Raw genomic sequence first — 21,220 nt, 5'->3', positions numbered from 1 at the left:
GGCTTCCCCTGTCACGGGCATAGGTAAATCTAAGTAACCCGTGACATTGAGGAATGAGGTAGCTTCCCACATTAAGGTGCGTCTCATCCACTTGCAGGGCAGTGCTGCTGCTGTTGTGGGGACCACTGAGATCAGGTGAAATCCAAGGAGTTCCAAAAGTTCAAAAGGATTATTCAGTCACAGATACATTCCCCTTATCTTCTCTCCCATCATAGTCAAGACATCTTGCCTTCAACCTACAATGCTTTTGAACAGGAAATAGTACTCTTCCATGATTTCTCAAAACTGTAGCTGTAAAAAAAGTCTTATTTATTGAAGAAGGTCTAGAGATGTGCATAAATGCTTTACAATTCTAAATTCTCTTCCACTTCACCTGAACAGGTATGTAGTCTAATGCCTTTTTCCAGAGAATGCGTTCACATTAAAAGTAGTTCCTATATTCCCCTGATGTCTGAACATCATTGATGAGAGAAAGCAATCCTGCTACATGCTTGACAACAAATTCATGAAGTAACTGGATGTTTTATGCTAAGCTGGTAAACTGTTTCTGAATGCAGTGAAAACTATGCAAAAGAAATGAAATGGAGAATATTTTAACTTCTGAATACTACTGTTCACTATGGAAAATAACAAATATTTCCCACATAGCTATTCATTTATTCACTCTTAATACCACCTGTGAACACGAATATTAGCAATGTTGCAATTGGAGATAATATCTTCCACAGCCAGAATGAAGATAATATCAGCAGTCTACTAAGGAAAGACAGGCGGAGCCAATGTTCTTTTCCTGGCCAATCTGAACTGCTGAAAAACGTACATAAACCTTGGGCACGCACATTTCTCCAAAGAACATATTTCACCAAGGCCTTACTCTTCCAGAACAAATTAATGACAAACTTTTGCTATTCACAACAGTCATTCTTTACAGATACAGCTGAACATCAGCCTATTGATTTTTATGATTATTATTATTTTTAAACCTTCTAACAAGAGCCTGATCTCAATATTGCAAACTTTCTGGGACATAAGACTTTCATAAAAGCCAGTCGAAATTTATCATGACAGAGAGGGTAGAGGAATGGGTTCAGAGAGGAATTGATCCACAAAAGCCAAAAGGTAATTTGGTACAGGATCGGATGGACACATTCTCCTTGGCAGGCTCCACGAATTATCATTAGTAAAGTATACGGGGCCCAGCAAATGGCAAAGACACACACAATTACGGCAAGCGATTTCGCAATCTTCTTGTCATTATGCAGTTTTGATCTGGTCCTTGAACAAACAGAGAAACAATTTTCTGGGGTCAAAGAGTTGGCTCTGGATAGAGATGAGCTTTCAGCTACCAAAGATTCTTTCTTTGTTCTCATGGAGGAAGAAGCACTGTCCTCTGTTTCTGACAAAGAAGGTCCTCGCCTCAGCAAAAAACAAAACCTCCAGGACTCACTGCTGCTCCCTGGAGACTCGCAGTATTGAATGCTGCCGCGCCGCTGGCGTCTCTGGATGTTGTGGAAGATGCTCACGTTGAAGTAGGTGACTGAGATCAGAGGCACAAAGAACTCCAGGGTGGATGCACACAGGAGGAAGTACCAGTTGTTGAAGAACTCGGCATAGCACTGCCCCTCCTCTACCATGCTGCAGCCAGACACGTACTCCCAAAGGAGAACTGCCGGAGAGTAGAGCAGGAAGGCAAAGACCCAGATGGCCACCATCTTGACAACAGGGCTGGACATCATTCCTTGCTGGGCTCTGTAAGATACCTGTGAGAAAACAAACAAACAAACAAAAAAAAAAAACTTGTTGCATATATAGGAGCAAAAACACAAAGAGAAGTAGCCTGAGAGGAGCTTTGCATAGTATTTACTAACTCAGAACTGCAGCTTCAGTGATCACATGAAGCTCATTCGGGCAAGCTTAATTTATTGATGTTAACCTAACATGCGGTTGTCTATGTAACAGTAACAAGAATTAGAGTCCTGGTTCAGGCAAGAAACAATCTTCCATCTGTGTTAGCAGTACCTTGCAATTTGGTACGCCTTGTTTGAGACATCTGCAGTCTGAATTGGCTGAATAATTAGCGTTTTATGGTTGCTCAGAGAATGATTCCCATTCATTGATAACTGCACTGGTTTGTGCAGCACTTTAGAAGCATGTAATGCTGGATGTGTCAAAGTGGTCAACAGAAAATATGGCCCATATTTAATATGCATATTTGAAAACTTGTTTATTGCACACTTCACAAACAGGCAAAATCCAGCCCTACACAGTAGCTGTTAGCTGATGAAAAGATAACATCACTTTTTATCTTCCTTATCCCCAGCCTGTGGGCCAGTACATATTCTCCACTATTCCAGAACAGGCAAATATCCTACAGCTCACACCATCCTCCAGGATAATAGAGTGAATGCATAATTTGGAAAGCTAAGATAGACATCCCGTTGAAAACAAGAGTACAAATTACTATAGCTAAATACTATCATACAGATGTCTGTAAGCATTTCTTCCACTTGAACAGGTGCACTCAGCTTTGCATCTTGTGGGTGCTGAGTTTTTATGTTTCCAGTGGATTTTTTTCTTATTTAAAGTAAAATAAGTTGAAGTAATTATAATTAAGAAAAATAAAGCTGAAATTTAATCGCATGGCATACTGACATTTTCATAGGTCAGCAAAGAGCTGAGATCCCTCGCTCAGCCCCACATTTCTCTACCACTTTAGCAAGCAGAGTGACTAGTGAGAACTGCTGACCTCCATCCTTAGCATGAACCAAGACATAAAGCATGTATAAGGTGTAATGGGTGCACTGCAGAAAGCAAAGACACAGAGTGCATCCAAAGTTTGGGGTTCTCCTTCAGGCACTGGGAGGAGGTTTGTCTCATACCCACAGCCAGTCTCTGCAGTCTGTCCTGAGTCTCATTCTCTGACTCATTTGCTCTTGCTCCCAGTGCTCTGCAAGATCATTAGGAGACAACTCTCAGGCCTAGATGTAACCCCCAGCATCCTTTACATCCCTGCCTTAGCCTTTCCCTCACACACTGATTTATTTCAGATTTCCTTCCCCTGTGCTCCCTTTTTTTCCAGCCTCCTGCTTTTCCCTCATCCTACATTCCTTAAAGCAGTAGCACAACAGCATAACAACTTGCAGCAGAGCTTGTGAGAAAAGATGTATTTGACCAGCTCTGGTAGATGAGCTGCCTCCACATGCCAGCATATGTTCTGAAAGCTATTATCTTGATTAATCCAAGGCCTATACTCACCAATATGGCAACATGCAATAATAGCATCAAGATTCAGCCTTGCTAAATCCCACCATCCTGCCACAAAACTCAGAGAGGCTACAAATTGGGTACTTACAGCTTTAGTAACTGAGAGAAAACGGTCGTAACTAATTATAACAATGTTAAATACTGAAGCTGTACACATGAGATGGTCCACAAGGAGCCAGAGCTTGCAGATGCCTCTTCCAAAGTGCCAGATTCCTGTCAGGGCATAGGGGATGTATAGAGGGATGCAAAATGCACCTATGGAAAGCAATCACAGAGACACCATGAAGTTGTCACAGACTGCAAACAGTACTCCTGGAAGCAGAGACAGTATTCTGGTATTTGGTTCAAAAAGAAAGCATACCATTAAGTAATTAAGTACGTAAGTTATATAAAGAAATTCTTACATTACCATGAAATCTAATGAAGATATTCTACATATTAGATCTTAATGTATGTCGACTGTTAGGGATAAGTAAGTAAGGGGAGTAAACTCTTTGAAGGGGCTGACAATAGCAGGACACGGAGAAATGGTTTTAAGTTGAAAGAGGGAAGATTTAGGGTGGATGTCAGGGGGAAGTTCTTCACTAGGAGAGTGGTTAGGCCCTGGAACAGGCTGCCCAGGGAGGTTGTGGATGCCCCGTCCTTGGAGGTGTTCAAGGCCAGGTTGGACGGGGCCCTGGGCAACCTGATCTAGTAAATGTGTATGTTTGGTGGCCGTGCCAGGCAGGGGGGTTGGAACTACATGATCCTTGAGGTCCCTTCCAACCCGGGTCATTCTGTGATTCTGTGATAAGGTCACATCAGCAACAAAGGATCTGCTGAAGAAGAAAACTGAAACCTAACCAACTTGACAGTCTCCAAAGATATATATAATCAGTGTTACAACTTGTACGCATTGTGGTTATGCTCCAAAATGTAACCTTGTTGCTCTATGTCTCATCTTTCATCTGTTATTGAGTTTTCCATCAAAATACATCTACAAAAATTGCTAACGTAGCTTATTAATATAAGATTTGTTAGCACTTGTGCACTAGAGACAGTATATTGGAGAGTCTGCACAGCGTCCAGAAACTTTTACCAATGACAGAGCAGACGTAGCAGAGATATGAAAGCCCTTTCCATTTTTAAGGGGTGTTTTAAATCACAACCCTTCTTCAGCTAAGATAACTCCAGAACTGTTTTTTGTTTTACTACATTTACTTTTTGTCCAGAAGTCTTTCTACTGAGGCACTCGGAAATATAACACTATGTCAATAAGGGGTTAATACAGAAAACAAATGGGAGAGACAGTCTGTTGGTAGAATGATCCATCTGATCCATAGTCTACTGGAGCTCCATCCAGTAGAAAGAGAGCTCATTGCTTACTGCAGCTAGCAGGAAGGATGTTGCAGCGAGCAGAGTGACATTCTCTTGTCTCTGGAGACAAGTGATTGGACTCAAGAAAATGGCCTCATGTTTCGACAAGAGAGGTTTAGATGGGACATTAGGAAGAATTTTTTCACAGAGAGGGAGGTCAAGCATTGGAACAGGCTGCCCAGGGAAGTGATGATATTCCTATCCCTTGAGATGGGAATCCTTAAGAGACATGTTCATGGCAGTAAGGGACATGGTTTGGTGGAGGGACGTAGTAGGCCAAGTTGGCAGACAGACTTGATCTTGAAGGTCTTTTCCAGTCTAAATGCTTTTACGATTCTACGATCCTAAATCACTTTCATGTTTTATTTTTAAGCCAATCACTTATTTATTTTACCACTAATATTCTTTCAAATTTAAAGTGCAACATTTAACTCTATTTGTCCACATTCCTGAAAAAGCTTATCTAACAGAGATAAGTACAAAGCTATACGCAGCCTCATGATCCATTTTAAACTCTTCAGATTTTTCTTCTTTAGTATGTCTGTCAGGCTCTTAGAATTCACTGAGCATATTCAGAATGATGTGCTAATGGCTTGTCTTAACAAACATCTAACATATAAGCAGCATCACTTTTGCACAAAACCCTCATTTTTCAAAGTTGTTGATGACAGCTACTGCTCTCATCAGCTTCAGTGGATCAAACAATGTTTAACACCATGTCAAAAAATGATTACTGTTTTGTTGGGGTATTTTTTTCTGTAGATATCAATATAGATGAAAGAACCAGGCTTTAAATAGTTTAAACAACATACGTTACACTGCCTGGAAAGATTCCATACTTCTAAGAAATTTAAAAATACAACAGCAGCTTTGAAAACAGAACCTTTTCTGACTGATCCCAGATACAAAGTCCTGGATTTAGATGGTCTATGGGCCAGCAAAATACTGATAACAACCATTTCCTGACAACTGACTTGAGACTCCTCAAGGCACCAGCCACAAACAAGAGCATGTAAGGATGGGAGGTATTTAAATCTCTTGACTAAATTTCAAGATACAAAGACAAACAAAATGTGGTGATGTGAGCAATGATATGATGGCTCCAGCAATTTGTCTGCCTAAAGAAGGAAATCAAAGGCTCAGATTCCTTTCATTTCTGTCCCGTGGGGTGGGCCATGGAATTAGGGACCGCTTTTAATAAATGGCATAAGTGAAGAAAGGCCCCAGAGGCTAGCCTAGTACATCTCACTACTCAGCACTGACAAAGCAACAGCACTTTGAAGGGTATTGCCAGAAGTAGAGTATGTTGGTGAGTGTTATTTCCCTCCTCAAGAGCCAGTGAGTACTGGTCTCTTTGACAGACTCAAAGGGAAAGAACTTGTGTGCAGAAATCCCTCTTTGCTAGCTTTAAGTCAAGATGATGTCGGAAGATTTTATCATGCTTCTCAAGACAGAATCACTTCCTTTACTCCTAAAGCAAAGGTTTAAAAACTTAGAGCTCTGTGTTTAAGATACTACATTGAAAGAGCCAGGCAGACCTCAGTAAAACACGAAAAACCCTCTAAAAAATACATAGTCAGCACTCAGACCTTACGTAAAAACATGACTTTTTCTGTTTGCTAGAAGATCTACCACTGGATCATGGGTTTTTAAAAGTCTTTTCCTCTGTTTTAATGTTCTGATCCCTGCAGGAGCTCTGCACAAAGCATTTGTGGCTGCTGCCTCTTTCCCAGCGTCACTCACTAGGACTGAATCCACTGCAGCTCAAGGACTGGTGCATAGACACTACAGGACAAGGGGACTAAAAAGGAAAACAGATGGAAGATGCCAACAGATTGATGCATTTCTTGTAATGTAATACACTCACAGCCATTTAATTCTGCATTAAGAATTCGTTCCTTTACTTTGATGTACCAGAGATAGCTATATAAGAAAGCAGTTGCTCTGATAAATATGATGTTTCAATGGCAGGCAATGAACAGTTTTACACAAGGAGCAAAAGTAAATCAGAAGCTGTAGCAAAGCTCCTCTTTCAATCAATCAGCATTCATGTACAGTAGTTACTCCTCTTTTTTTGAGAGAGAGAGATATTAAAGACATTTACAATAAAAAAGAATACATTACGTATCACATTATGGTGCATTTTGAGAATCAATAGGCTGCTGAAACACTTAACACAGCTTCCCTACACTTCCCCATGCCATACAGCTGGGAAATATTTTTCCAAGAAGAAATCACCCACCTACAGAAGACACCCTGCTCCCCTAACAGTACTGGAAAGCAAACATTACATGCTTCCCGTTGCGACTTACCCACTGCAAAGTCGGAAATGGCAAGGTTGAGAAAGAAATAGTTACTCCGATGCCTGAGATTTCTGTCCAAGACGAAAGCCAGGATCACCAAGACGTTTCCAAGGATTGTGACCAGAGCCAGCAGCACCATGAGCAGAGCCAGGAGCACCAACACACCCAGGGAAAACTGAGGGGTTGATGGCTGTGGGGACAACGTCCCATTACAGGGTCCCATCATGCATGGAGTGTCAGCAGAAGAAACTTAGGAACAAACTTGTAACTGTCAGATCTATCCTGAAGACTGAGAAAAGCCTATCAGCAGGATAAGCTAGAGACTGAGACATCCAAAGATCTTCACAGTATCAAAATAACAGATTATATGATTTCAAAAACTGGAGTCTTCAGTGTTCGTCTGAATGCACATGAAAAAAAATAAATAAAATCAATAAAAAAGACACCTAATAAGTAAATGCACACTGTAAGACAGTTTATCTCTTTCCTGAAGGCTGATTCTTATCTTCTGAGGTTAGACGAGTTAGTCTGAAAACTCTTTTCAAAGTCAGGCAGTTTGCATATTAGCATTATGCAAGTAGATTTTACCCTGAATTCTGCTAAGGCTAAAAACAGAACTCTTTTCACTTCCCCAGTGGTCAACAGGATTTCAATGATCACAGTTCTATTTCTCTTACTGTAAAATGTAGGCACTGTTAATCTTGTTGCTATAGCACTTACTAAATTACATACCTAACAACATAGAAAAGCTGGCGGTTACAGAGCATCTAAAATTCGTGTGTATGTTACAGAAGTGTTACCTTTTGAATTCACTCCAAACAAGAAACCTTGGGCAGAGCAAGCCAAGAACCTGGCCTTTGGAGGACCTTGTTAGTGTGGTCCATGTAATCTTCCACTTCGTACAATGTGCCAGGAAAGAGCCTACTGCACTACAAGCCAAGCCCTTCATCCTTCGGAGGCGAAGAAGGCGTAGCTGTTCTTCATTGTAATTTCACCTATTTCTGGAAGAGTGACACAGAAATCAGCAGGCTGTGGCTGTGACTCATGCCTTTGGGTCACCAGCCCCATAGTGGTGCAGCATGCTCTGAACAGGTTTTTAGGCTGCGGTTGTAGCACTAGATGCTTAGCAAGATGTAGCACACAAAACACGGAAAGAAAGCACTAAGATACTTTGGTGCAGTGCTCTGATCATGTCTTGGGAAAAAAATATATATATATTTTAAAGAGAATTAAAGCAAAAAGGGTTAGCACGATAGGAGTAGAATGCACCTCGGGCATGATAAAATACAGCAAATGGACACTTGCCTCAAGCACAGCCTGGGAAAATCGCAGGAGGAGCTTTACCTGCCTGAAAAGCCACAAAGCCACCAGGATACAGTGAAGGAACTTAAAATCCTGCTTGGCCATGTAAGTATGGTGTTAGAGAAACTAAAGCTTACCTGGAGCTGATGCCTGTAAAGCACATCAAAGATGACACAAGGAGCTTCCACCTAGAGCCTCCACCTCTACAGTAGTAGTAAAAAGCTGAACAAGAAAAATGTGGGCTCACTGCTGAATGGGGCTGATGATCTAACGATAGCAGATGTGGATAAGGCCAAGGTTATCATCACCTTCTTCACCTCAGTCTGTACTAACTGCGTCTTTCTCACCCCTATGCTTAGTGAGCAAGTTCAGGGAGGAAATCTGATAGAAACAGGTGAGGATTGAGTCAGGTTTTACATGGGAGGACTTGACCCATAAGAATCCATGGAACCCAATGGATTTAACTCAAGAGGACTGGGAGAACCAACTACCATCCTTGCAAGGCTACTTCCCACCCTTTTTGAAAGACCTTGGAGTTCCAGGAAGGTTCCTGATCACCTGATTCCCTGATGAGGGAAAAAATATTTATGTGGACTATCCTTCCTTCTTCCCTGTAAAACCACAGCCTAACACAGAGTACACAGGCATTATAAGAGAATCATTACTACTGTTTCACTGTTGAGCAGATGTCTATTTAGTAGACACTAGCTATTCTATAAATGTTTCAAACATGTACATGTAGGTGGGATTCATTTTGTTTTGGATTTTTTCAAGCCTTACAGAAAAGTAAACCCCACAAAAATCTGTGCCAGCATCTTACGACAGTGAAAAGAAGCTGTGCTGAATCAGTGACTTCTTGAAGACATTTATCTCCTTGCAGACAGGCTCATAATGCATAATACTACTTGTTTAAAGCAAGGAAGCAAGAATAAGCTGTGAAACGCTATCACCTGCCAGTATGAAAACTGGCAAGAGAAATCCTCAGCTCCAGGCCTCAAAGCAGAATGGAATTTCAGCTCCTCAAAACTATTAACTTCTGTGCTACCATTAAGCTGTTTGTATGCACTTGGACTGCGCTCATAAAGGGGTCCTCTGGTTTGGCAACACTTCCACAGCCCATTTCAAACTTGATATTTATTCCAAAAGAAAACTACTTAAATCTTTAAGTCTTAAATACTTAAAGTCATGGATGCCATGAAGTCTTCTCTCAATTTACTGCTGTGTCACACTCTTTACATATCATCCTTATTCCTGCGCAGACACATATACCCACCATGCACCCGATACACACAGGAAAACCTATACACACACCTACCCAAACCCCCCACCCACTAGCTCCCTAATCTACAGGCCGTAACTCAACTATTCCAGAGCACTCATCCTACTCAGAACTACATTCTATGCACTCGTTAACCCTTACACAGAAAACTCAGTCTCCCAACAAACACTCAACAAAAGGTAAGAAGATATGACACCTGGAATGGATTATAATCAAGCTCCACTGCATTACTCAGTCTTTTTAGCACTGCATTTTCACTCCTGTTTTATTAATAGCTATTTAAGACACCACTCTATCAGCTTTCAGACAGACTTTAGTGAACTCTGTTCTCAAGAAGTAATCATGGCCTCTGTTCAGTTACAGAGTTGGGGCTCCTGGTGGATGAGAAGTGGATATGAGTAGGCAGTGTGTGCTTGCAGCCTGGAAGGCCAGCTGTGTTTTGGGCTGCATTAAAAAAGGGGTTACCAGCAGGGAGAGGGAGGTGATTGTCCCCCTCTACTCAGCACTAGCAAGGCCCTATCTGCAGTAATGTGTCCTAACCTGGGGCCCCCAATATAGGAAAGATGTGGAACTCTTAGAGCAGGTCCAGGGGAGGACCACTAAGATAATCAGAGGGCTGGAGCACCTGTCCTGTGAGGAAAGGTTGAGGGAACTGGGGCTTGTTTAGCTTAGAGAAGAGAAGGGCCAGGGAGACCTCACTGGGGCCTCCCAGTACTTGAAGAGAGCATTTAAACAGGAGGGGGAACACTTGTTTACAAGGGTAGACAGTGACAGGACAGGGGGGAACAGCTTTAAACTAACACAGGGAGGTTTAGATTAGAGATTAGGAGGAAGTTTTTCACACAGAGGGTGGTGCCGCACTGGCACAGGTTGCCCAAGGAGGCTGTGGATGCCCCGTCCCTGGAGGCATTCAAGGCCAGGCTGGATGTGGCTCTGGGCAGCCTGGTCTGGTGGTTGGTGACCCTGCACATAGCAGGGGGTTGAGACTGGATGATCGTTGTGGTCCTTTTCAACCCAGGCCATTCTATGATTCTGTGACAGAGAAAACCCAGCTTGATGCTAGTTAAGTGGCAGAGAAAAAGCACAAAATATCACAGCAACATGGCATAAAGAAATCATTTAGTTTAAACATTGCTTTGCCAGCTTGAATTCGCTCCAGCCATTTTGATGGAATATCTTTGCACTTGCAAAGCTTTGCACATGGGAGAATGATGTCTGTTCTCATACCGACAGCCAAAAAACTCAGATTCAGTATGAACTTTGTATTGCTTGCTCTGCGATCACATGCCAAAGTTTCTTCTAAGTAATCAAAGAGTGCACAAATCCAGCACTGAAGATGATTTAAGCATGGCCAAAGAAGTAGCCACTACCAGGAGAAAAGCCGGTGCTGGTAAATTGAACAACTGTTTATACCTGCGATTATTTTGACAAACGGTCTCAAAATTTCATTACCATGGAAACATCTGTTTTCTAAAAATGACTCATTTACTAACATACACATATTGTGTCCTACAGCACCAAGAACAAACCGTCTTATAATTATAAGGAGAAAGATGTTGGATTAGGCAGTCTATACAATTGAATAACACCCATCATTGTGGTCAAAATGACTACAGAGCCCTATATTGCCTTCACAGCACTTTTGAAAAGGAAACGTTACTTCTCCTGTGCGGTTTTTACACAGCATTTCAAAACTGTAGCAGGTCTTTGTCTTCAGATAGCTTGAGCTCTACAAAATATATATCAAATTTTAACTCAGCACATGCAAAAACAGTATGTCTCCTCCAATGAACATATACAGAGATATCTACAGAAGAGTTTTCCATAATAGAAAAAGAAGCTCCTCAAGCCCATAAGTCAGGAAGAACATCCAGTAAAACTTTGTTATTAATTAAACATCACCTAAAGGAACGAAATCTTGAATGAACCAGCATAAACAAAAAATAATAATAATCTGAAAATCAGCAAAATAAGAGCAAGTGCCTGCCTCTGCCTGTTCTTAACGTCATTAGCAAACAAATGTTTTTCTCTATTTCTATTGAAGAAATGTGGAAAAGAAAAGGCAGTAAGAGACCAATGTTATTTCTGACTCTTGTACTTTAATGCTCTAAACAGAAGGTGTATCATTTGATCTCAATGCTGCCAACTTTTGGGGACATAATATTTTCATAAAAGCCATTTGAAATCTCATATGACAGAGTGGGTAAAGAAATGGGTTCAGGGAGGAATTGATCCACAAAAGCCAAAAGGTAATTTCATACAAGACTGGATGGACACATTTTCCTTGGCAGGCTCCACGAATTATCATTAGTAAAGTATACGGGGCCCAGCAAATGGCAAAGACACACACAATTATGGCAAGCGACTTCGCAATCTTCTTGTCTCTTTGCAGTCTTGACCGAGAATTCGCACAGAAAGATGAAGAGAAGTCCCTTTTGACAACCACAGGATTCACTGTTGTTGGAGATGTACAGTTAGATACCAGTGATGGTCTCGATGACCTCATTACTGATGAAGTACTGTCCTCTGTTTCTGACAAAGAAGGTCCTCGCCTCAGCAAAAAACAAAACCTCCAGGACTCACTGCTGCTCCCTGGAGACTCGCAGTATTGAATGCTGCCGCGCCGCTGGCGTCTCTGGATGTTGTGGAAGATGCTCACGTTGAAGTAGGTGACTGAGATCAGCGGCACAAAGAACTCCAGGGTGGATGCACACAGGAGGAAGTACCAGTTGTTGAAGAACTCGGCATAGCACTGCCCCTCCTCTACCATGCTGCAGCCAGACACGTACTCCCAAAGGAGAACTGCCGGAGAGTAGAGCAGGAAGGCAAAGACCCAGATGGCCACCATCTTGACAACAGGGCTGGACATCATTCCTTGCTGGGCTCTGTAAGATACCTGTGAGAAAAGGACTTGTAACTTATTAAAGTAACTTGTTGGAACAAAATAGTATAAAATAATTACATAATGAAGCCAAATACAGTATTTGTTCTACAGATTCCTTGTTTCCTAGAGCAGCCTCTCTTTTTAAACACCCCCAAAAATGCTATTAATCTTGCTCATAAAATACTGTAGTTCTGCAATTTATTTAATATCTCAGGATCAGAAACGTGTAGAAGTTATGATGGCCTAACTACTGCTCTAGGTATAAATGAACACAGCTTGGTTTCATCATGATGGCAGTAAGGTAGAAATGAGGAATCACTTCATGATTCACTAAATTCTCATGCTTGTAGGAGAGTGAAAGCAGCTGTGGCTGCGCAGGCAAAAGCAGAAGCTTTCTGTCTTAGACAGGTTTCTATGAGAAACTGCAAATACCAGAGATTATAATTTTCAGCATTATTTCCACTTGCCATAATAGAAAAATCTATAACCAACATATGCTTTAACATGTCTTCTTATTGAAATATCCCATTTTTACATTCACTTTACCGTATAAACATATTGTTGCGTTGCTAAAAAAGTTGATGTTTTGATGTCTACTCAGACTTCATTCATTTATATTACAATCTACCTTTAAAAATCCATGTTTAAAAAAAAAAACAAAAAAAAAAACAAAACAATAGGAGTTAAAATTATAGCATTCAAAGTTAGAAACTATCAAAGTTAAACCTATCCTTGTGTCAGACAAACATTCTTGCTCTTGGAACTCAATCTTTCAACTCTCAAGATGATCAGCCAATGAGAAGCTGGACAACTACATATAATACATACTGTTCAATATTTGTCTTTACTGAGATTTAGAACTATCTTCCTCATCAACTTCCTGTTCTGTTCATTAGTGTAGCACCTGCATGTTATACAAATATTCATGAGTGTTGTCTTCATTAATTTTCATATTAGGTGCAAGGGACATTACTGTCCCCATTTTATCAGTGAGTAGCAGAGTAATGGCACATTTTTACAGGCATTATTTCAGAATATCAGTTTTAAACCTCTAGGTCTAATGTTTCAGACTCCTTTACACCACCTTAAGGCAGCAGTTCCGAGCACAGCTCCAGTTCACTTCATCCACAGTAGCAAATTTGCAGCCCTATGCAAGACCACAAGCATCCCAGTTTAGTAGGCAGATAACAGGAAGCTCAGCATAACTTCATAAAAACTGAGTGAAATGACTGGACCTGACCACACATAGCAGCAGAGCTGATAAAGAAGCATGACCTCTTTTGAACAAAAGGTTACACATTCTTGGACTCATTCCATTCTAGCTCCCCGAAGGAGAAAAACAGACGGTGATTATATATGCAGACTATCAACAGTGCTTAAGTTCATGGGCTCTGGCTAGGTTGCAGAAGACCTTGTAATTTACTTTTTTCACATTCTGAGCTCTGCTACTTCATTAATATATTTCAGTACTGCAATTTGTTAAATACGGGGATTTTCATACATTTCTCTTAAAAGGAAAACAAGCAACAAAATACCAGCCAACCTTAAAACCACAACACCAAAGGAGAAAGAGATATGAAACTGTATCTGCACTTCCCAAACAAGAAACAACTGATCTCATACACAGCTCATGCCACTCTAGCTAACAGACTCATCAAAAGCAAAGGATATTGGTTGTCCTCCATCTGAACTTAATTCCAAGTAAAGCTCAAAAATGGTGAAAACTGATATTTAGTAGATACCTTCTGAAGTAGAAGAATGATAGTAAATCAAGGAGCACCTCTCCCCTCTGCACATTTTGTTCCCTTCTATTAATTTAGAAGGATTTATTTCCAAGCCACTGCTAACTGGCATCATGTCAGTCTCTTCTGGTGGTAACACAGATCATCTGCTCTCCAGTCAGTCCATCCTATGTCTCTCTTCATATCCCCTCCTCCATAAAAATCATGAAATCATTAGGGTTGGAAAAGGTCACCGAGACCAACTAGTCCAACCATCATTCCATCCCCACCATGCCCACTAAACCATGTCCCTCAGTGCCACATCCACATGGTTCTTGAACACCTCCAGTGACTGTGACTCTGCGACCTCCCTGGGCAACCTGTCCCACTGCCTCACTGTACTTTCAGACAGGATTTTTTTTTCCAATATCAAACCTGAACCTCCTCTGGCATAACTTAAGGCCATCACCTCTAGTTCTATCACTGTTACCTATGAGAAGGTGCTGACCCCCACCACACCATGGTCTCTTATCAGAGTTGTAGAGAGCGATAACAGCTGGAGAGCACCCATGAAGGAGGGAAACACTAAAATCATGAGAAAGGCTTTATCTTTTCTCAAACTCCCAATGCCATAGCACCTACAGCCAGGAAACATGTGGGAAAGCTCTTTTTTTCCAGTATAATTTGTTTATTGTATCGGACAAAAAAAAATCTTCAGAGAATTTAGTTGCTCGTGTCTACCTAATCTCTATCAAGTCTTAGAAATTTTCAGAGGCCAGGAAAAAGAATCTCCAGGGTGACCTTTCTGCCATAGTTTATGTACCTATTACAATGTAGTGAAACACCAGAGTTTCTCCAGTACAATAACAGTGTAACAGTGATGGCTGGCTTAGCTTCTGGGGTATTTGTGAATACTGAGTTTTACAAAAATCCCAAAATACATAAAGAAAATTAGAAGTGTTCTTACCGCTTTTGTAACTGACAGGAAACGGTCATAGCTGATAAGGACAATGTTAAACACTGAAGCTGAACACACAAGATAGTCCATAAGCAGCCAGAGCTTGCATAGTCCTTTTCCCAGGTGCCAGGTCCCTGTCAGAGCATAAGGGATGTATAGTGGCATGCAGAAGACTCCTATGGAAATAAACAAATTGCATATGTCAGACAGCACCACAGTCAGGGCTTTGCAAGCACAGAAACATTTCCAAGGTATCTGACAACAAAAGGAATGCTGACTGAAATTATCAGGTGGAAAGCCCTGCATTCTCATGCAGCCAATGAACATTTGGCTACATCCCAGGCACCAGTAACATTCCAATGTTTTACATGTTTAGATAATTTTAGATTTAGCTCTTTATACAGCATGCTGCTGTAAAAGATTCTGAAGAGAATCAATGCCAGGTAAGCTGTACTTCTCCCCTTGGCAGAGGCAATTTCATACTTCTCAGATGCCAGTACTTGTTAAATGTGGTGCAAGACTGCAAGCAGGACAACAGAACACCATCAACTGGCTTTATAGTCACTACTGTTTTTTCCTCCCCATGCCACAGTGCGGGAACTGCTGCCATTGACAAAGGCTCAGTGCACAGAGCTCTGCCTGGCAGAAGAGGACTTGAGAGCAACAGAGGTAGGAAACCCAGCAAAGGACGTGATAGACCCAAGCTGGCATTTGCAGGACTCCTTTAACCCTGCTGATCTGCAGTTTGGCTCAGCTACAAAGAGGTGCTTTGACTCAGCAGCACCTATCTGGGTGATAAAGACTGCTGCAGCTTCTGTACAAAGACTAGTGTTGTTCAAGAGTGAGACCAATGGGTGATCACAGTGTGTCTCAAAGATCCTAGAGGTACACCCATACAAGCAGGTAACAAGAGCTCTGCAGCACAAGAAGGCACTTGGAAGCTGTAAGAAGTCATCATCTTTACATGGGAAGGGTTCCAAACACTATACAGAATAAAAACAGTCTCAGATTTTGTTGCAGTGTGACTAGTCAGAATACAGACTTGATGAAAGAGATACCTGTATCCATAACCATTCATTTACCTGTACATGTATCGACAGGGACATTTAACAGTTCAGATAATTTCAATACATCAGTCTTAAATTGCACATTTCACTTGCTTTTTAACTATACATTTTTTTTCCCCGAAGTTTCAAAATAAACTGTGTTCCTACTTATACATACATATATAATCTTCTTGAAAATAGCTTGATTTGATATTTTGGTTTATTGATACAAACACACATTCCTAAGAAACGACTCTAGATAGTGCAATGCTTAGCAAAATATTTAAAAATACAGTTAATCACTGTTTAGTTGCCAACCTTAAGTAATTATCTGATTACTCTGCTACAGTAGATTGAAACATCAATAACATATGCAAGATACCCCAGATAATGTATATGGTATGTGGTATGATTATTTAGTCTTCAGATGACTCATTACAAGCAACTCCCATTTCTTATTATTCCCTATCGGTTCACAAATAATAGTGTTTGGGTTGTTTTATTTCCTGAAACAACAACATTAAATACTATCTATTTACAGAGATCAACTCCATCCCAACCAAAACCAGGTCACACCCACTCCCTATGATAATATATCTCTGTAAATAAGGAACATTACAAGAATTTATATGAAAAGTGATACATTATGTATCACATTATGATGCATTTTGAGACACAATAGGCTGCTGAAACACTTAACACAGCATCCATCATTCCATACCCTTCCCCAGGCCACACAGCTGGGAAATATTTCTCCAAGAAGAAATCACCCACCTACAGAAGACACCCTGCTCCCCTAACAGTATTGGAAAGCAAACATTACACGCTTCCCGTTGCAACTCACCCACTGCAAAGTCAGAAATGGCAAGGTTGAGAAAGAAATAGTTACTCCGATGCCTGAGATTTCTGTCCAAGATGAAAGCCAGGATCACCAGGACGTTTCCAAGGATTGTGACCAGAGCCAGCAGCACCATGAGCAGAGCCAGGAGCACCAACACACCCAGGGAAAACTGAGGGGTTGATGGCTGTGGGGACAACGTCCCGTTACAGGATCCTATCGCACATGGAGTTTCAGCTGTGCTGTTGTGCATGTTGAGCATCCAGGTCAGTTCAGTGCAGGAAGAAACTTGCATTATCCAGAAGGCTGAGATTCATAAGAGCTGAGATGAAAAAGTTAATCGACATTCAAAAAAAAATAAGTTGTGAGGAAAAAACTGAAAGGTTCTGGTAACAGGTAAATGTTTTTCCTAAGATTTTTTAAATCGTAACAAATAATAGCACATCTGTAACCATATGCATCTGTAGAAGAGTTACCAGAATGAGATATGCAGTACTTCAAAGCTTGTATTTTAAAATGTAAGTTCTTGTTTATGCAACTTGATACTTATCGTGGGAGATCATGAGGGCTGATGGAAGATTCTCTCCTCTCCCTCATTTCCCTCCCTTCCTCTCAGAAACACTTTGCTCATTAACGTTACAGACCTCAGCTATTTCAGGAAACTATTTCTTAATCTCAGGTTCACACCCTTACGAAATGTGATGAGGAGTTTCACAATGAACTTCAATAGGAGTAGGCCTCTCCTTCCACACTGGTGGGAAAAATCACAAGTCTTCCTTCAGCACTTAAGTTTTTATAAGTAATGAAGTCACTTGCAGAGAGCTGTAAGCAGTACACAGTTGTAAAAATAAAGATCAATCATATTTACTACAGGTTCTAAAACCACTTTAGTGTTTAGACATTTACATTTGAGAAGTGTTGGCCATCATGTCTGTGCTTCTGCTGTGGGAACAAATTCATCAGCATCTGCTAAGCACTTGAGCTGAATGTTTGAATGGCAGAAGTACAAAAGTACAAAAACTTTGTTATGTGTATACATAGTTGCACAGCATGTACATGTATTTCTGCTTTTAGCTTAATCTCCTTTCCAGGTGATGCTGGAAATGTAGAAAACACACTTAGGCTATTGGCATTCCAGTGTGGAACCAGATGATGAGCTTAATGATCCTTGCAGGGCCCTTCCAACTCAGGCTGTTCTATGGATTTATGCATTAGATTACAGTTATTGCCCATCTTCTACTAGCAGTACCGAGGTTGACGTGAAATCTGATGTCTCAGATATTGAAAAGAAAATTGAGGTCAAATTCAGGGTTCATCTAACCCTGTATCCTGTCTGCCTCAGCAGCCAATAGCCTAAGGAAGAGGATAAGGACACAGCAAAATGTATTGCTGGTGTTCTCCCCCCACCTCTGGTGAATCTTGGCTCAAGGCACTGACAGATACCAAAAGTGACATACAGCCACTTTATTTTCACTTTGCTAAAATCACTAAGTTTTTTGCTTTTGCAGGTTGCTGATAAGAAAAGACATCACAGGACCTCTGAGCCCCGTAGGCCTCTAAAAGAGGGTAACTCCTGTGCAGTCTAAGCCAGAGTACAGCAGGGAAATTGCCATGCTTACTGACAAATCACAAATCCTATGCAAACTGTTAGCGTATCCCAATTATACTCACTCCCCCTTCCCTTATACATAATGTAACCAGTCCTTTTTGAGCAGTCTCACCTTCTTACCACAGGACAACACTACAGTCACAACCCATGGGAAGGAGCACTGAACCCAGAGCAGCTCACTTGCACACAACAAACCTGCTTCATACCTTCATGACTGGATGCCATAAACTGCACGTTCATGTCTCCTAGAGGAAAGTACAATGCTAATCCAATAAAAAGGATAGGACATTTCTATTCATATAAGCAAGCTAGACAATAAATAAACAAGCATTTGTCAGCAACATAAAAACTCAAGTCCAAGGAAATTTGGTTTTTGTTTGTTTGTTAACTAGCCAGCTGCACTATACACAGTGGTAAAAGTGTAAGGATCAAAGTATATTGCATGTGTCTGCAGCCACTTTGCTCTGCACACAGTAGGTTATTTCTGTCCCTCAGTACCAGTCCCAGCATGAACATCCTAACACATCTCAGGTACTTCAACCACAATACAAAGAGCCAAATTTTTGATCCTGACAGGTCATAACATTCTCATATTACAAAGCAGAAACCATTGTAACCAGCTAAGCAGTAAGGATACAGCCTCCATGAAGCACAGCTAATAATCAAAGAAGAAATATCACAAGGTTTTTAAGGTCACGGGGCCTATTTTCTAAGTACAAAATCCAGTGCTGCAAAACTCTCTGGAAAGCCACACGAAAACATTCTTAGAATAAAGGAAGTTGCACACACGAAAAAGGAAGAGGCCGCAGCTTTTCTTACTGAAATGTCCACAGGACAGCTAGCCAGCACTTCATGTTTCTATTGAATGAAGGACAGTGAAAATAAACGCTCATTTCTATTTTGATAACCTACTTTCAGTGGTCTGTCACCACAATTTTAAGTCACAAGACATTCATTTCACTCACTGACTGCACGATCTATATGACTTACCACACCTACAATGCAGTTATCAACAACTGGTTTCTTCCATTTTGGGGTTTTACCATCATGCAACAGTGAAAGATGAGGTTCTTGAGGACAAGGGACAGCAACTGCCAGAAGGTTAAAAACAAAACAAAAACCAATACCAGGGCACTTAGTGGTCACAAACCTCAGGCTGAACATGCGAAAGCACAGGCTTTCCAAGTCAGCTGTTAGTTCTGCATACTCTTTGGAAACAGGTCATATATCAATATGTTAATGGCAACATACCGATTCCAGAAGAGTCCATCAAAGTATGGACAAGTACTTCCATAACCTAAAAAGTGCTAAGACTGGTACAAATAATAAATGCTATTCATTCTCTGGGAAAACTGCTATTTTGGTATTGCAAGTTCAGATGTTAAGGCTGAACCTAAAGAGTTTTAAAAGGCAGATGAGGTAACAGAACCACATGAAGTTGTTGCAAGAGATCAGATCAGGATCCAACTGCTAGAAAGTCTATGATAATATCCTTGTGGGCTTGTTTGTTTTTAAATTGCATATTTTAGTGGTACTTTTCAAGTTACCAGAATGCTTAAGGAATATTTCAGTTGCTACACCAAACTCTGGAGTAGTTACTTTAGTTAAAGTTTGCCTTACACAAAGCTTTCCTGGGAATCCACACTGAACAGCTGCAGTGAACAGCTGAGTGGAAAAACATACCAGGCAAAAGGTTTATACCAAATGGGTTGTTAAATAAGCTAGTCTTAAAAACATGCCTTTAAATGATGTTTCTACTGCCAGAGAAATACCACTAAAAACACCCATGGCTTTGATGCTATTATATGAGTAAAATATATCAGGTGAGCCTAAGAACATATCTATGACTCAAACACCCAGTATTAATAAATCACAAAACTGAGAAATCAACTTGAAGAGAAAAAATAGAGAGAGAAAAAATAATTAATATTTTCATACAATTAAATTTCATCCTCTGCAAATGAAACGTAAATATATCTTATTTTTAGAAAAATAAATAATAATTAATAAAAGCTAAATTGCAATATGAAAATTAGCTGACAAAAAGTCAGCTCTATTATGCTCTAGAGAAAAGTCTGGAAGTTAATGAGAGGAAAACCCAACCACTTTTTTTTAATCCCCCACACCCCCCAATCTACAGAACTCATTTCAGAACATTTACTAGTGTTTACAACTAGCTGTAGCAGTCTGATTTCAAAATCCCCATACTCTTTGTTGAAATCACTGGTTCTTTTAGTTACACAACACTCAGTCTTCAAGCTGTCAACATGCTCCGGGAGTCTGCTACTCAGAGTAAAACCTGCAAAGAAATTCTGAAGAAATTTCACCATATTTCATCACTCATGTTCCTTCCTTGTGTCATCAGGCAGGTGCTAACTAGCATGAGAACTCCATAAGCAGGACCAATACCATATAGCACTGGCCACCATTTTTACTATTAGATATTGAAAATTTAAAACTTCCTAAGTAACCTTGGCCTTTGAATAACTTCAGTCTCACTGTCAACACAACAAACTAGTGAATTCAAGACCTAACACAAGACAGATATTTGAGTCTGAACTCAAAACCATGACAAATGAGTAAACAATCTGCACTTTCAATCAGTAAGCCATCACTGAGGGGAGGAAATGGTACAAGAATATAAAAAGGTTGTATCTAAG

At 40.6% G+C, this 21,220-nt stretch overlaps 2 protein-coding genes across 2 annotated transcripts; both read right to left on the bottom strand.

The window, feature by feature from the left end:
* Positions 1-53: 53 nt before the first annotated feature.
* Positions 54-7,228, bottom strand: LOC107310073 (histamine H3 receptor-like). The gene is made up of 3 exons (XM_015855392.2): positions 6,933-7,228; positions 3,353-3,519; positions 54-1,760 (listed from the first exon to the last, which is right to left on the bottom strand). Exons 1-3 carry the CDS (start codon positions 7,147-7,149, stop codon positions 987-989), a joined length of 1,158 nt encoding a protein of 385 aa, XP_015710878.1. The 5' UTR covers positions 7,150-7,228; the 3' UTR covers positions 54-986.
* Positions 7,229-11,583: 4,355 nt separating this feature from the next.
* Positions 11,584-21,139, bottom strand: LOC107310095 (histamine H3 receptor-like). The gene is made up of 3 exons (XM_015855436.2): positions 16,958-21,139; positions 15,077-15,243; positions 11,584-12,400 (listed from the first exon to the last, which is right to left on the bottom strand). The coding sequence occupies exons 1-3, from the start codon at positions 17,244-17,246 to the stop codon at positions 11,612-11,614; spliced, it is 1,245 nt and encodes a 414-aa protein (XP_015710922.1). The 5' UTR covers positions 17,247-21,139; the 3' UTR covers positions 11,584-11,611.
* Between the last annotated feature and the right edge of the window lie 81 nt (positions 21,140-21,220).

Source organism: Coturnix japonica, chromosome 2 (genome assembly GCF_001577835.2).
Source record: "Coturnix japonica isolate 7356 chromosome 2, Coturnix japonica 2.1, whole genome shotgun sequence".
Classification (NCBI taxonomy): domain Eukaryota; kingdom Metazoa; phylum Chordata; class Aves; order Galliformes; family Phasianidae; genus Coturnix; species Coturnix japonica.
The sequence above is the reverse complement of the archived record's forward strand: the minus strand, read 5'-3'. Positions and strand labels throughout refer to the sequence as shown.

What these genes read in the sequence shown, in the direction of transcription:
- LOC107310095 (XM_015855436.2), bottom strand. Translation starts at nt 17,246, where the DNA reads ATGCAAGTTTCTTCCTGCACTGAACTGACCTGGATGCTCAACATGCAC. An exon ending in CATTTCTGACTTTGCAGTGG is followed by an intron (nt 15,244 to 16,957) that starts GTGAGTTGCAAC and finishes TTATTTCCATAG; the next exon opens with GAGTCTTCTGCATGCCACTA. An exon ending in TCCTGTCAGTTACAAAAGCG is followed by an intron (nt 12,401 to 15,076) that starts GTAAGAACACTT and finishes CTTTTCTCACAG; the next exon opens with GTATCTTACAGAGCCCAGCA.
- LOC107310073 (XM_015855392.2), bottom strand. Translation starts at nt 7,149, where the DNA reads ATGATGGGACCCTGTAATGGGACGTTGTCCCCACAGCCATCAACCCCT. An exon ending in CATTTCCGACTTTGCAGTGG is followed by an intron (nt 3,520 to 6,932) that starts GTAAGTCGCAAC and finishes TGCTTTCCATAG; the next exon opens with GTGCATTTTGCATCCCTCTA. An exon ending in TTCTCTCAGTTACTAAAGCT is followed by an intron (nt 1,761 to 3,352) that starts GTAAGTACCCAA and finishes GTTTTCTCACAG; the next exon opens with GTATCTTACAGAGCCCAGCA.